Source organism: Lissotriton helveticus, chromosome 7 (genome assembly GCF_964261635.1).
Source record: "Lissotriton helveticus chromosome 7, aLisHel1.1, whole genome shotgun sequence".
NCBI classification, from domain to species: Eukaryota; Metazoa; Chordata; class Amphibia; order Caudata; family Salamandridae; genus Lissotriton; species Lissotriton helveticus.
In genome coordinates, this window is record NC_136068.1 from 929,931,246 (window position 1) to 929,948,225 (window position 16,980).

The 16,980-nt window shown below is 43.0% G+C and overlaps 2 protein-coding genes across 2 annotated transcripts in view; both read left to right on the top strand.

The window, feature by feature from the left end:
• The window catches only part of LOC144767141 (protocadherin gamma-A10-like), a 458,767-nt gene that overhangs the window by 148,969 nt on the left and 292,818 nt on the right, over window positions 1-16,980 (top strand). The gene's annotated exons all lie outside the window — the stretch shown is intronic.
• The window catches only part of LOC144767156 (protocadherin gamma-A6-like), a 37,215-nt gene continuing 32,206 nt past the window's right edge, over window positions 11,972-16,980 (top strand). Inside the window, 1 exon segment of the mRNA XM_078650737.1 lies at window positions 11,972-14,509. Coding sequence (XP_078506863.1) covers window positions 11,972-14,509 — 2,538 coding nt within the window.

Sequence of the window (16,980 nt, forward strand, 5' to 3'; positions counted from 1 at the left end):
CAAACATATATCTGCTTATTTATAACATGCCAATTTCAAGAAATCAGTAATCTCTAGTTAAAATCACTGATTCTCAAACTTCTTCAGGTACCCTCCACAAGACTAAGGTTGCACAACACTAAATTCAATCTCCACTTCATTACACCATCTTTCATCAAAGCGCTGGTTTGCAGAATGGATGCGCACCATTAACAATTTAAGAAGTACATCAACGGAGGAAAGAGCATGTATTGGCTCGGTGAAAGGGCCCTATGTGGAATGGTGATAAGAGGAAGAGACCACCAGTAAGGGGCTCCAAGAAAATGAGCGTGTGACCTTTTTTAATTGACCAGGACCTGTGTGATTTATGTTTGACTGTCGGCTTTCTCTGTGCTAGGGGGTTTTGTTACATTTCTGGCTTCTATAGACTGTGGCAATGAGTATGTTAAGGATGCTTAAGGGGGTAGAGGCGAGGTCTTTTTGATGATTTTGACAACTATTCGATGTTTTGGGATAGTGGTTGCAAAAGTTTGCATCACTGATTGAGCATTTATTAGCATGCATGATACTCTATAGTCATAAGTGTAGAAGGTAATGTGTTGATGTTTGGATGTGGATGAGATTGCTATGATATATTGAGAGATATGTGCTGGAATGGTGCTTGTGATTATGGGTAAAGAGGAGGATTATGCGGAGTAAGTGAGACAGTTGTCACTCATTGATAGCTTGCCTTCTTTATGTGAGGGTCAAGGCTTCTTGACCTTGGCCCTTCCTGATCCTGATCAGACTAAAGAGACTGCCTGCATAAGAGAAGATGGAGCCAAATTGAGGACGTTTAATGCATTTTAATTTAGGGTTTTTCTTTACTAAATTGCAACTTTTTCCTAAATTGGAACAGTATTTGGGTGATCCGAGCCAGTAAGGAGAGTCAATGGAGTTCCATCATGATGGGGGTGATCTGATCATATTTATTCAAGCCCTGGATGAGGCAGTGGTGACAATGACATGGCATTCTTCGCATTCTTCACATGGCATACACTACACCAACATAACTTGTCTGTCCTACTCTAGTCGACATCATATAGAAACACCAAGCTAAGCTGGAAAACCTAAGTAGTTATCAGATGTAGGTGTGAGAGGGTGGTTTACTCAAGTCACAGAGGGAAATAAGATTAAAAAAAAACAGTACTTTATCTTGAAATCGGAAAAATGTAACAAGAACGGGAAAAAAATTAAAAGCCAATTTACATGCAGTAAGTGTTTGGGGGTAATGTGAACAAGACTGGAATCATTCTGTATGGATTGCCATCACAACAGTGCCTCCCTGAACCAGCCAATTGAGAGCTATACACAATAACCAACCTTACATCCCTATCACCTCATCATCCTCACCACCACACCTCTCACTCCTACTCCTATTCATCACCAGCCAGTGTCAGGCTGCGCCACACATGCCTCAAATTAACTACTTTGGAGTTTATGGTTTTAGGGTCGTGGTGTCGAGTGCTGGCCTTGTCGCAGAGCTTTCACTCTCTAAGTTTGAATATTTTAGTGTGGCTTGGGTGTATATTATGATTTAAATAGTTAAACCACACAACAAACATGTAAATAAATAAATGTGTGAATTCAAAACTATGTCATTGAGTTCTCGGGACTGGAATGGAAAACAGCTGGAACATAATGTCTATCACTAAATTCAGATGAGGACATGGAACACAAGCTTGCTCAGCTAGGAGCTTGGTACCCCTTCGTGGCACAAGCTGTTGGTAAGTTAAAACTCCACTTATGCGTTGTTTGATCCTGGAGTTTAAATCGGTGGACCGGATAAAAACATTTATTGTTTCAAGCTGCGCGAATCAGGCTGTTCCAAGCAGTTCACATTGAACTAATTCAGACCTCCATTGATTCTACAGGTTTCAATCAGACTGGAGCTAGCTTGTCCATCTGTTGCCTTCACTGGCAAATGGATGATGTTTTGCAGGTAGATAAGTAGGTAGGAAAACCATGTCCATACTGTGGCATACCACCAAAGCGAAATCTCTGAAATCTGTGCTCTTCTAACTCCGAGTTTACACAAAATGCGGTATTGTGGGCTGTTATTAATCAGCGCATGTCTCCATTGACACAGATTGGATCAGTTCAAGATTTAATGTAGATGTTGATGGTAATGTGCCTTCAGCGGTTCAAACACATTTTTACTTAAATCAAGACCTTTGTCCATCTGTTAAATGGCCAATGACTGCTTGGTCATTTTCTATAGCAGCTGCAGGAAGACTCTGCGCCCAGGATGAAAGCATTGTCCACATGTATGCTGCCCTAGTCCTCACAAACTCACAGTAACGCAAAAAATACCACTTTTTCTCAATATGATCCTCACATCTAGAACTGTAGGGGACCCAGGGCTATATGTATCAATGGATTGTGTTGCCCTTACGTCATGTAGGGTGTCGTCATGTAGGGTGTCGCAAGGTCAATGGAATCCTCAAGTCATATTTACCAAGCAATGCAAGGCCACCTTGCAGGGCCCTGGGTTGCTTAGTAAATCTGGAGTAACGTAAGGCAGCACACTTGCTGCCTTCTTTACTCTCCTCTGGGAAGGAGTTACATTGGTGGAATATTGGTGGAGTGTAGGTGTTCCCATGCATCTACTTATGGATTATGGATCATTCTCAGATTTAAAACCTGGGGATGTGTGAAAATACTTTCCCCCCCCCACCAGGAAAGGATCAACGAGGAGAAATATCTTTATTTCTCCTTATTATTTCCTCTTTCTAAGTGTGCTGTGTTCAGCAACACCCTTAGAAGGAGAAACCATGTTTCTGAGGATTGTTTGTGCAGGAATGCATGCCTTCCTCCACAAGGTCAATCCTGCCTACAAAGTAGACACCCTTGCACCACAGCATAAGGTTCCCTGCATTGGCCCAATGCAGCACATTGTGCGCCAGCACAAGGAAAAGACACAAACGTGCCATACACTTTTAAATACGGCACCTGACATCTCCCTTTGATGCAGCACATCATGGTGTCTTGCTGTGGTGCATTGTATTGGGCTTATGATAAATCTGGCCCTCACTGTGAGCATGCACAGTGCTGACCTGGGTCAATGGTGCCAGTGACAACGCCCACTGTTCCACTGTTTGACATGGCTCTTTATAACATGGCTGTGATGGAAAGCATGCTGAATGGATTTCATGTAAGTGTTTCCAGGGCTACTGATAATCAACCAAGTGTTTAATTCAAAAACAACATATTTGTTTGACAAAATTAAGGAAACAGCTGCTTTTGCAAAAAGTCAAAGTTAAATTCTGTGCTGTTGGATTTGATAGTATCTGAATTTTATGAATGTGATACCCTGTGAAGGAATGGACTCTATCAGTACACTACAAAGTTTAGATAGTGCTTGTTGATGTGAATGATAACATGCCACAAAATGGTACGTTATCTATCCTCAGGCATGTCCCAGACAATAGTCAAACTGGAACAACCAATGCTCTTTTTGAGGCTTTGGATGTAGACGCAGAGACCTTTCTAGTTAGGAAAGTCACTGGGATGTTAGAGCATTTTGGTAACCAATGGTATTTTGGAAAGAGAACAGATTACACACTATAACCTTACAGTTAGTCACATTCAGTGGAACTTCCCCACTGTCTGAAACCAAACCCATGCACCTTAAGATTACAGATGAAAGTGACAACCCACCAGTATTTCAACACGTCATACAGTGCCCTTATAATGGGAAATAGGCCTCAGGGAACTTCCAGTGTTTGTTGCCAGTGCAAAAGATTCGGATATTGAAAGTGATGCTTGAAAGCAGCAACTGAGCCAGTGATGGACAAATTGTGAATAAGCCACTTTCGAATCACTTAGCCCTTAATCTACAAGTCATACTTGGCATACTTTATAAGGGATCAGAATTACAACAGTTATGAAATAATGCACCCTCCGAGACGTAGACAGCTGCTTGATACATTGGACCATATCCGGAGATCACTGAGGTGGTTTTTTATACCAACTCTGGACCGAATGTCTGGCTTTCCTCCTATCCGCTGATGAGGTTCACAGTCCGCAGACCAGGGAGTGGTTACACCCCGCTGTACCAGAGTTACTCTGGTGAAAGCAGGTTAGATCGCCCCATTATTGAAAAAATTATAACCCAAAACGATTCCTGATGGTCTTAGTGATGTATAACGGGCAGACTCCTCTGTCTTCTTCTGTTACAGTCACCATCGTGTTGGCAGCCACTTTGCCGGAAATGCTTCATGATATAAGTAACCCTTCAGCTCCCGCAGACCTGGAGTCAAACTTCACACTGCATCTGGTGATCGCTGTTGCTGTTGTTTCCTTCTTGTTCCTTTCCCTGATCATTCTTTGATTACCAGGCATCACCACTGGAGGGCATCTCATCACTATGCAACATCCGGTGTTAACTTCAACTTACTTCCTTCCTCTCAGTTTGTTGCTACTTGAGGAGTCAGAGTTTCCCTAGAAACACATCGAGGGCAAAGTAATTTTAAGTACTCAAACTCAAGCCACGTCGATGATGTTTAGAATAAAGAAAAAAAAACTTGAATAACAAGGATCTGTTTTCAATGAAGAATTGTTAAGTGCAGCCAATGAACATCGGCCTCTCACTCTGACAAATTAATTTAGCTGCGGGCCATTTAGTATCTAGTTGGTATAAATGATTGGGCATTTCTCATATTTGGGGCGCCTAATTTCCATGCATTTTTAAATATTTTATTAACAAAAGCGTTAATAGTTGCATAAAATACCATGTTTATGTAACCACAATTGATACAAATCATATAATTGCTTAGGCTTGCATTTCATAACAACGGGGAGATATTCGGCACCGTTTGATCAGGAGAACCAATGTAAATAGCCCCAACTTTGTAAAATCTGTTCCACTGGAATCCCGTGTGACCTTGATGTGCTGTCTGGTGTCCGGTCACACATGTCCAGCTATTGGCGACTCACCGGAGTCCATGAGCTCTGTAGCCGCTGTTGGGGCAATTAACTGGTCAGGGCACTCGGAACAACATAGTCATTGTAGATGTTAAATACAAAGCCAGCCTGTATTCCAAGGCCCACTAGTGATAGTCAAAGCTTTCCAGTGGAAGGGATACCTACTAATATGGCTGCCAAGGATTAAAAAAAAAAGATGGAGACTCATTCACACCAGAACCACTCGGGCTAGAATGATACTTCTAGTGGTCTGGAATCATGGTCACCTCTTCTAGCTAGCCAACACAATCGGCCTGGGGTGAAACTGACCATTCTCAAGACCTTGGATTGTAACTAGAGAGGTGAACACTGGCTCCTCATGGCACAAGTGAGTTTCAGGCTCACCTTGCGCATTGATTGAAGGCATGAGGTTTCCATGGGATCAGATGGATTAGTGCTGTAGTTCCTGTATCCTTGTCAGTTTGCAAAGAGATTGACCTTGTGCATCTGGGAAAAAAAACAAAATACACTGTCAGACTGTCCCACACAAGTCTTCCCATGCAGCTGCATTGTGTTCTTTACTGACAGCAAGCCATTTCTCATTCCACACACAGTGCAGTGACTTGCACAGACAGACTGAACTTCCTCTCCACTCCCTACTATGGAGCTTCCAACTTTTCTCGACCTTAGTCTTGATCTAGGTCCTACAAAGGGTCACCCAGCAGAGGTTTCACTCCAGGATCTCCGTCCTTCACAGCTACACTAGTGCACAGTTCTTTATTAAAGGTCGAGAAAATGTGGAACAACTTTCTAGTTAGAGGGGCGCTGCTTGTGTCCAGGGCCAGGCTGGACAAGGGATCTGCAATATTCTAATTTCGGGGAAGCTCCTGCAATTCTTGTGGTGCATGACCGGGTCACGGCCAGGTGCTATACCGCTGCAGCCCCTCCTGAGCAAAGAACCAGCTCAGGAGAATGGACATCGACAGGTGACCAGATCCTTAATAAAAGCAGATTAGACTGGAGTGTGATGAGTCTCACTCTGGTAGGGGACTTGTTGCTGAATTAAAATGTCTGCTAGGATACTTCACCCCATCCACAGATGACAATACTTTTAGAGTGGGAGACTGGATAATATGTACATTCAGACCCCATGGTCCAAGGGGGACCGGGTCAGCCGCTGGCAAAACAGAACATATCTTGAGGTGTGCATACATGCGGAGTTCTTTGGGCTCCACCATTCGCCAGGCCAGGCACACATGAAAATTCATACACCCATACCCACTGGTCAACATTCTCCACACACGTCCCACTTGTAAGAAAGGCAATAACCCTTGCTAGGGGAGACGGCATGGAATTTACATGGGGGCATATTATCAAGAAACAGCGTTAAAATTATCGCCACTTTAGCGGCAGGAAAAGCGGCGATAATGGGCTTGATAATATGCCCTTGTGAATTCCCATAGAAGCCCATGTTCTGGTTTGAACATGGGCTTCTATTGGAATTCTCTACGGCATATTTTCAAGCCCATTATCACCGCTTTAGCAGCAGTTTCCTGCCGCTAAAGCGGCGCTAATTTTAACGCCCTTCTTGATAATAAGCCCCTTGGACTTTATACTGTGGGAGTGGCGATTCTGGCCTGAGGGGAATGCAATCACCTGTGCAAAGAGGGGTATTCTTTTTGTGCCGCTCTTCAATAAAGCTCCTCTCTAATGTGTCACAACTTTAAAATAATAGTCTCCTTAGAAACATCCAGATAGCTAAGGCTATTGAGTGAAAAGTGAAACCTGGTACGGGGCTGTCCATCAGTATGGAAGAGCAGGATGGCACAACCCCCAAACATATTCCAACTACTTTCATCCCAATTGATGAGGTTGCTGATGAATTATTGTAGATAAAATATATACTAAAAGGCAATTCGTTTTGTTTACCTAATATGTGCTATTTGACTGTCACGATTGGAATGTTGTGTAACCACGCTGTATTACATGCGTGGCAAAAATCAAGGACAATACCTTACAATTTCTACTGTTTCACTTCACTGTTTGGTTAATAATGAGTACATTTATTTGACGGTTTGCATGCCTGCCTCATTTGAAACTTTGCGTTTACAACTTGGGATGATCTCCCGTGGGACAGTATGCATGGGGGTGTCGTAAGAATGTTTTTTCCCTGTTGTTATTGCTCCCCATTCCTTTTCAACTTTACTTCTGGAGGACGTGTTTTTCCAAGTCAACAATATAACTACAGGTATTGTTGTTGTTGTTTTTTCCGTCCAATGTGGTCGATAAACTACATTTGAAGGATTCATTGCTGCACATGAATCTGACCCTACAGTCGTTTAAATCTGAAGGAATCGTTTAGAGTTTGGTAGATGCCGGACATCCACCTAAACCAGCTGTTGCTCCAACTGCCAAACTCACACTTCCCTCATCCCAAATAGACGTGGAGCTAATGCTAGGTTCCTCGGTGCCTCAGCTGACTCCTCATTTGGTAAAAACTGACCTGCCTGCACACCCTCCTTATTCCATCAGGGAGTGACACACCCAGAATTATTTGGGCAGGGTCTCTGTCACTAGAAGGTGCAAGGCATGATGGCCCCAGTTAAGTAAACAATAGCCCCAGTGTTTTGGGAGAAAATGTCCTGCATGTCAGGACCGCTGATTTTTTTCTTCTTCCAGAAACAAACTCCCACTTTGCATGTTTGTTTTTAAAAGCAAAATGTTTGCTGTTTGAGTGAACATGGCACCCAATCTGCACGAATCCATGCCGTCAGCGCAACCGCGGTAACAGTGGCTGCTAGGAAAGCGTTGTCCTGGGCAAATTATTTCACTTATCATTGCCTCGGTAGGTTTCACATTATTTACAAGTAATCGGAGTGCACGTCTTTAACAGATAAAGTTAAGAACGACCTAACCATGAGCATTTCAACTGGAAGAAGGGTAAACGCCTAAGAATTTGCACTGCATTTTCAGTTTCAGATACCAGGGTGTTTTAAAGATGTGACTTCGCACAAAGCACAGGTGTGCTGCTTACATTTGTATACAATTGCACTTTCGCCTTCGAAAGTGCGTACTTTAAATTTGGAATTTCTCCGAGTTTCTGCATGTACTGCAGTACATCGCTAAGATACAGAGTAGTCTGCCGCGCGTGCATTAACTCAGAAATTTCGAGTTAAATGTTTTTTGTCTGTTTTTAGAAAATGGAATCGCATAAAAATAGGTGCACATTTGTATTGCTCGCGAAAACACACCTTCATGAAAAGCGTCTTCACAGATGTGTTCGTCCGGAAAAGGCTAACCAGCGCTTTTTGTCAAAAAAATAAAGTGACTCAAAACCCACGTTATTGGGTTACCTTAGCTCCCGACCTCGATGTCACTTTTTTTTGCGTAATACAAAAAAAGGACAGCATACTGTGTAAATTGTAAGATACTGCTAATGTGCCGAGATAAGATAAATCTAAAATGTACTGTGTGGTAAATGTTCTCCTCACTGTTCCTCTCTGGCTAGATAGTACTGTTATTCCTATGACATCATAGAATGCCAGGGTCTCTCTCTCTAGCTCACTGTGCCTCTCTATTACCTATTGTGGCAGTTGGTCATCTGAGGCTGAGCTGCCAACAGCGAGCTCCTGGTGGGGTTTTCCTTACAACTTAACTTATCTGTCTAACCTGGAAGGAACCTGAATAAAGGATCTTAACTACTAAGTGGACTTGGTATCATTTCTTTTACCACAACTTGGCGACGATTTTTAAAAGGAGGAACCTACGCGTGATCTAAAGACAAAGGCTATCTAAGGAACTTAACAAGATAAAGGTAGGAACTTAAAATTCAAGACTTTCAAGGACACTTCATTTCACAATTAAAATAACGCCCTGCTGACCCCACCAGTGTCCGAGCCCACCTGGACAGCCTACACCGAGGGCGTGTGTTTCAGCTTAAAGTCTGCTGTCAGTTTACGAGTGAAGTATTCTTCTGCACCAAAGAGTTGTGTCTACTGTTTGTCTACTAGACGTGCTCATCTGTCTGCAAACAGCCTTCAAACTGAGTCTTGTGTGCTCTGCGAAGTTTTATAACAACCTCTGCCTGCTCAGCTCGCTTCTGCCCGGTGTGGTAATACGAGCGTTCACTCGAGAGACATTTTTGTAAGAGTCAAGTGGTTTATGATGAACTCTGCGAGTCCCGCTTCATACACTTTCTGTCTTCTGCGCAGATCGGATTAAATGCTTTGCAGTACTCTATAAGTAAAGGCAGCACACGAACCCTACTCTTTGCAATTTAGTTAGAAAAGTGCAGATGTGAGCATTCTAGGTCCGGCACTGTTCTTGTTAGCACATTTAAAGAAGCGCTACAATATTGTGGCAGGATTTGAAGTGTAAACGGCCTCAACTTTCGACACATTTCCGAACTCATTTACTCACCGTCCTGGATGCCTATGTCCGTTGGTCGACGGTTGGCCACAAGCAATCTTCTCTCCTTCCTGCCGGCCGTCCTTCTGATGACGTCTATAGAATGCTTCGAGGAGTTGGTGAGGCAAGATTCTCTTCATGCTCTTCGCTCCTGTGACGCCTGTGACAGTTTTCATAGGAGACACGTTCCTCATGCTCTTTACGTCACTACGACAAATGTAGCGGCCATTTTGTATTTTGTTTGGTTGCCATGACAACAGCTTGCTCTGTGCGCTTACTAGTTGCTGTTTGGCGCGTCCATAAGCAGCTGTTCAGTTCTTCGTCGGAGTTCTCGTCTGCCAACGTTTCTTGTAGTATTTGTATACAACGTGCCTCAACACACAGACGACATTTGAGTCAATATTGTTCGGATTTGTGACACTATACGTGAACTGTCTTCACTATTGGGAAATCGGTCTTCTCATCGTGTGGGAACATTCAGCTATGACTGCGCACATCTGTGTACAGATCCCGGGTGAGAGGTCGCTCACCGGAGCTAATGTCATTTATTTATTTATTTGTGTTGCAGTTATTTCATCTTTGCATTTTAGTTAACACTGTTTTTTTTCAGGAATGTGGTGTGTGTTTTTAATATAGCAAATCTGTTGTGCTCATATGAAAAGTCTGTATTCTGCGTTGGGGATGTAGTTTGGTGTCTGGGTAGTCAATGCTATGAAAAGTCTGTATTCTGCGTTGGGGATGTAGTTTGGTGTTTTTGGGTAGTCAATACCCATCCATGTTGTCAGGGTTGGTATCCTGTGGTGCCCCTTTCTAGGGAAGATGTTTTTGTGTGGGTAGTCCATGCCCATGTTATAGTGTATGTTCATCCATGTTGTCAGGGTTGGTATCCTGAATTGTACCCTATCTAGGGGAGGTGTTTTTGTGTGGGTAGTCCATGCCCCATGTACTTGGTGTTTGCGGGTAGTACATGCTCCATCTCTTGTCCCAGGGTTATAGTCTTTACTCTGCGCTGTACTCTCTCATGGGGACGTTGGTGTCTGTGGTAGTCCATGCCCATGGTTGGTTGTTCGGGGATGTTGATGGGTAGTCAACGCCCATAGTATGTTCCATAAGTATTTATGGCTAGTCCATGCCCCTTTTCCCAGAGATATTTTGTTTACTCTGCGGTGTACCCTTTTCAGGGGAGGTTATGTGTTCTTTTTGGGTAGTCAACGCCCATAGTATGTTTCATAAGTATTAATGGCTACTCCATGTCTTTGTTCCCAGAGATATTTTGTTCACTCTGCGGTGTACCCTATTCAGGGGAGGTTATGTTTTTTTTTCCGGGTAGTCAACGCCCGTAGTATGTTCCATAAGTATTTATGGCTAGTCCGTGCCCTTTTCCCAGAGATATTTTGTCTACTCTGCGGTGTACCCTTTTCAGGGGAAGCTTTGTGTTTTTTTTGGGTAGTCAACGCCCATGCTGTCCTGCAGCGTACCCTTGGTAGAGATTGTTTGTACACTGTGTTTTGTCTGAGTCTACTTGCTTGTAGCTACTGGCCAGGGCTTCATTTAGGTGAGATTTTGAGTTGTATTTTTATCATACATTTAGTGTCGGCGTATCTTCTTCAAGGGTAGTGTTAAGGGTAGTCTTAGTTTTGTTTCAAATCCTAACTCTTTTGTTAAGGGAAGGGGATGTGGCATATTATGTCATATTATGTCATAATGCTGATTCTTTGTTCTCTTCTCTCCTAATAATACCTCATGCTAAAGTCACCTTTTGTTGTACACTACTACTTTTGGTTCTTTGAATTTGTGTACTTCCTTGCTGTTTGGGGTATATTAGGTATTGTTGCTGATTATTCCTTTGTTCTGATATTACTCCATAAAGAGAGAGGATGTGTGGTAAATGTTCTCCTCACTGTTCCTCTCTGGCTAGATAGTACTGTTATTCCTATGACATCATAGAATGCCAGGGTCTCTCTCTCTAGCTCACTGTGCCTCTCTATTACCTATTGTGGCAGTTGGTCATCTGAGGCTGAGCTGCCAACAGCGAGCTCCTGGTGGGGTTTTCCTTACAACTTAACTTATCTGTCTAACCTGGAAGGAACCTGAATAAAGGATCCTAACTACTAAGTGGACTTGGTATCATTTCTTTTACCACATACTGCATATTATGGAAATCGGTTTGGTTTTACTGTGCAGCTGTTATTAGGGCACACGTTTGCTTTTGAAAGATATGCTACCTGGCCCATGTGTCGACCCTCAGCTTGTTACACTATAGAGTTGGTTGCATTAACATCAGCACAGCTATACACATTTTCACCCGTAAAAACATGCGGAAACCTACTCCTTTTAACTCTGCTAATTTGACAACGTTTCTGAAACCATGTTAAGCCAAGCATTGCAGTTATCAGTTAGGACACTGAGCGTCGCTGTTCACCGATTAAAAAACGAAATACAGGGCGCGATCCATCAGACCACGTAGTCTAATTATAGTAGGAAAGATCAAAGACGGGATGGAATTCGATGGAATAGCAAACCTCTTTTGAAATGTAACTGCACTATTGGCTGGATTGCAGTGAAGAACTCGGGTGCTCTCTTCTTTCGGCCACAAAAGCCTTGCATTAGCGTGGCAGTTATAGGAAACGCGCTGTGGAACATGGCGCAGCTACCAAGTCGCTGTCACTACGAGGCTCAGATACCGAGGAGCTGGTACTCCTGGTCTCAGTCTTCGAGGCGCTGTTACTCCGAGGCTCAGGCATCGAGGCGCTGTTACTCCGGGTCTCAGTCTTCGAGGCGCTGTTACTCCGGGGCTCCTCTGCTGTTTCTTGTGGCTCTGCTGACAGTCTGTGGAGCCGCTTCCGGGCAGCTGCGTTATTCCATTCCCGAGGAGATGAGGAAAGGCTCTTTTGTTGGGAATGTGGCTCTGGATCTGGGGATGGATACAAAGAAGTTATCAGAAGGCGGAGCCCGCATTGTGTCCAGAGGTAGGAAGCAGTATTTTATTCTCAATATAAACAACGGACATTTATACATTAATGAAAGGATCGATAGAGAAACTATATGTGGCCATGTCGCTGACTGCTTGTTAAATGTAGAGATTATTTCAGAGAACGTTATGAAAGCGTATGCAGTAGAAGTAGAGATTCAAGATGTTAATGACAATTCCCCTACGTTTGCCACTGATAAAAAAATGTTGCAAATCAGTGAAATTGTGGTAACGGGAACACGCTTTGTTCTGCCTGTGGCACACGACGCCGATGTGGGAGCTAATGCTCTTCAGAACTTTCATCTCAGTGACAGTGCACACTTTACTTCGGATGTAAAGGATAGAACAGATGGGTCAAAATATGCAGAACTAGTCCTAGAGAAACCACTAGACCGGGAGGAAAATGATGTCCACCAGCTCATCCTGACAGCTACAGACGGAGGAGACCCGGTCAGATCTGGGACTTTGCAGATCATTGTCATGGTTCTTGATTTCAACGATAACGCACCGATCTTCGACCAGGCTGTCTATACGATCAGTGTGTTGGAAAATGTTTCTAAGGGAGCTGTTATTGGCACAGTTAGAGCTATTGATATTGACCAGGGATCAAATTCAGAAATAACCTATTCATTTGACAATATCAAGGACACTGTTTTACAAAAATTCAGCCTTGATTCCAAAACTGGTGAAATATATTTGATTGAGAAGCTGGATTTTGAAGAAACAGAAAATTATGAATTTGAAGTACATGGAAGGGATAGGAGCCTTTCATCAAGCTGCAAAGTTCTGATAGAAGTTATTAATGTGAATGATAATAGCCCAGAAATTTTGATGTCATCTCAGCTCAAGCAAGTTCCATAAAACAGCCCTCCGGGTACAGTTATTGCTCTTCTTCAAGTATTTGATAGGGATTCAGGAGAATACGGTAAAGTTGCATGTTTCCTTCCTCCCCACCTACCATTTCACTTAAAAAAGTCAATTGGAAATTATTACAGTTTAGTAATTGATGGCGATTTGGACAGAGAGCAGGTCTCAAACTATAACATAACGATTACAGCCACAGACAGTGGAACTCCACCACGGTCTGAAACCAAAACCATCCACCTTTGGATTACAGATGAAAATGACAACCCACCAGTATTTCAGAAAATGTCATACAGTGCCAACATTGTAGAAAATATTCCTCAAGGTGCCTCGCTGTTTACTGCCAGGGCCACTGATTTGGATTGGGACAAGAATGCCAAAATAAGTTACTCCTTTATCGATGGACACATTGGAGACTCACCCCTAAGTTCCTATATATCCATTAATTCTGAATCTGGTGTCATCTATGCACTTTGGTCCTTTGACTTTGAAGAGTTCACAGAATTTCAGATTCAAGTGAGAGCCCAAGATGGGGGCACTCCACCTCTTGCAAATAATGTCACGGTCACATTCTTCATACTAGATCAGAATGACAACAGTCCTGAAATATTACACCCTTCCACCCCCACAGATGGATCCAGTGGGTTGGAAATGGCTCCTCGGTCCTGTGAACCTGGTTATCTGATCACTAAAGTGGTGGCAGTTGATGCTGACTCGGGGCACAATTCTTGGCTTTCATACCAGCTGCTGAGGTCCACAGACCAGGGACTGTTTACTCTAGGTGTTCACACTGGGGAAATCAGGACAGCTCGCCCCATTCTGGAAAAAGATGCTGCAAAACAATTCTTAGTGGTTTTGGTGAAGGACAATGGAAAGTCCCCTCTCTCTTCTTCAGTTACAGTCACTATAGTGTTGGGAGACAGTATGCCAGAAATGCTTCATGATATAAGTAATCCTTCATCTCCCATGGACATGGATTCGAACCTCACACTATATCTAGTGATTGCTGTGGCTGTTGTTTCCTTCTTGTTCCTTTTCCTGATAATTATTCTTTTAACAATCAGACTACATCACTGGAGAGAATCTCAGCTCTGTGAGCCATCTAGTGTTAACTTCAATTCGCTTTGCGCCTCACAGTTTGTGGGCATTGATGGAGTCAGAGCTTTTCTTCAGACCTATTCTCATGATGCCTGTTTAACAACAGATTCAGGGAGGAGCCAGTTAAAGATCCCCAATTCAAGTCATTCAAGTGCCTTATCAGAAAGTCAGAATTATGAGAAACCAGGGTCGATTCTTGTTGAAGATTTGTTAACAATTGGAAAAGAAGAACAGTCCTTAATTCAGGTGAGCTATTTAATCAATTGATTTTAAACAATCTGATGTTTGATGATTGCTTCTTGTCAGAGAGCATCATTAAGCCACCCACAGTTTAAAATGGAACACTGTCCTACCCAACCGACACCCTCCCACTCCCAGTGAGCTCTACCTTGAAATTCCATACATCTATTGTGTTTAATTGCTAAAGCTCATGCATGAAACAATTACGGGTCTGGTTTAGGGTTTGGTTAAATGGTTATTCATTTTCAAATGTGACAGAGTACCCTCTCCGCCAAATGAACTGCTCGCCTGCCTGATTTAGATTTGTGTGAACCATACATATTCTGTTGACTGAGACCTCGTTAGCTCCGTCGACATAATACTTCCTTTGATGACCCAGTTGAGTAAGTGTTTTCAGAGGAAGGTCTTTACACTATCCCCCTATTTAGGGTGGGCATTGTAAAGGCTTTTTTTATTCTGTCCATCACCCGGCACAAAAAAAATGACTCCTGCACCTTGGAAAACACTCCCAGTGTTTTGGAGGGCATTTGTTCATTATTTTCCAAAAACAAACTCACACATTGGGATTTTGATGTCCAGCCATCATGCTTGACGATACTGTCCATCAAACATTTCCTACACAAACAGGTAACACCATAACGGGGGTTTCTGTCAATATGTAAAGTTGTATGCAGGACTGGCAGACACCTCTAAATTTGGCAGGGTGAGGTCATTCAGGATGATGGAGGTACTGTCTTCCGCAATCACGATGTACTTAAATCTGTTGACCAAACTCTATGCCAGGGCCTAAACCAGGTACACAATTTACAAGCAAGATAGAGAATGTTGTATCTGGTCTATATCCTGCTGAAGTTTAAGTTATGGAAGGAAACCTTGCAAATTTCTCATTTTATGAAATTTAAACATTTCTCAATATTTTGGGTTTCAGAATTGTGTGTAATGTTTTGCCAATGGGAGACAGGTTCATACAGAAAATTTCTCAGGAAAAATATTGTATGCTCATATATGCCCCCCTACTATAATCTCTCATGACTATTTTAAATGAGATATGTCTTTACATATATGCCCCCCTACCGTCATCTCTCATGACTATTTTAAATGAGATATGTCTTTACATGAAAAAGTAACACATGATACATGCAAACCAAATTTCATGTCAACAACGTAATTTTGTATACATTTTTGAAACTTTAATGAAAATGTGTAACATTTCAAATAAAAAAGCATAATTTTGCAAACTCATAATCAGTTTTTTTTTGCGGTCTGTATATTTGCAAAAGTCATGGGGGTCTTTTAGAGTTCGGTGGGCAGGTTACTTTGTCACAGACCTAGCAGAGATCCCTATCTGCCAAACTTAACACCCATTCACTTTACTTAGAAGCAGACAGACCATCATTTTTGTGCCAGTGAGACCCCCCCCTCTATGCCCCTCCAGCAGAAACTTAGACTGGCAGCCCATTAGACTTTGGGCCCATTTGTGAAAGTACCCGTGTTCATCCATCCTATTTATTGCAGACGTTCTAAGGTACATTTCTTCTTCCAGGGAAAGCATGGTAGTTCAGAAGAAGAAACAAAACTACCCCCACAACCTGAGAGGAAACTCCTTGGGTGGCAGGATAATTAGGCTTTTTAAAATCTTTTTTGTTTTGATTTGAATTTTTCAAAGCAAATTCTCACTTTCAGAGTTTGTTTTTAAAAGTTAAGACAGGTTGCTGAGCAACCATATGAAACATGATGGCCGCTTACCAAACTTTCATGCCTTTATAGCAGCCGCCTTGGCAGTGGATTCTCAAAGACATAGACATCTCTGGCAGACAGAGATCCCCAAATTTTCTAAGATGTACGCCTCCAGGACAGTGGAGTATTTCTCTCCACTGGCATGGCAGAACGTGTCTAAATTCCCCCCCGACCCCCAGTTATTTTGTTACCTCTGCATCTACTCTCTAACCAGTATTTATGTGCACATTGTTTTATTATATGACGAAGTACCAAGAATGTATTGTTTATGTTGCATTTCAGTTTGCTTAAAGTTGAAATTACCAGGATGGTGTTTGATCTCATGTTTTAACTTTCCAGTAAGCCCCCGGTTTCCACTGGGCTTCATGCAAAAGCCCTGCCGACATACAGATGAATGTTTGTATACTTTACTATGGAGATTGTCCTGTCCAGGACAAGGGCACTAGGACCCTGGGGCAGCGCAGGGGCGAGGGGACACCGGACACCACATCCGGTCAAGGGGTGGGGAGAGGACTCACTCTGATGCTGGACCTCGAGGCAGGAGGTTGTGATATACATATGCTGTGCAGAAAGAAACAATAAAGACCTACCTGTACAATACCCTGGTGTCCTGTGTATTCTCCTGGGTCTGGGAGCACGACATCTGGCGACGAGGCGGGATCGGAATCATCCGACGTGGAGAAATCGCGATTTTAACCAGGAGCCCACCCTGGATCGCGTCGTGCCCAGAAGGAGGAGTG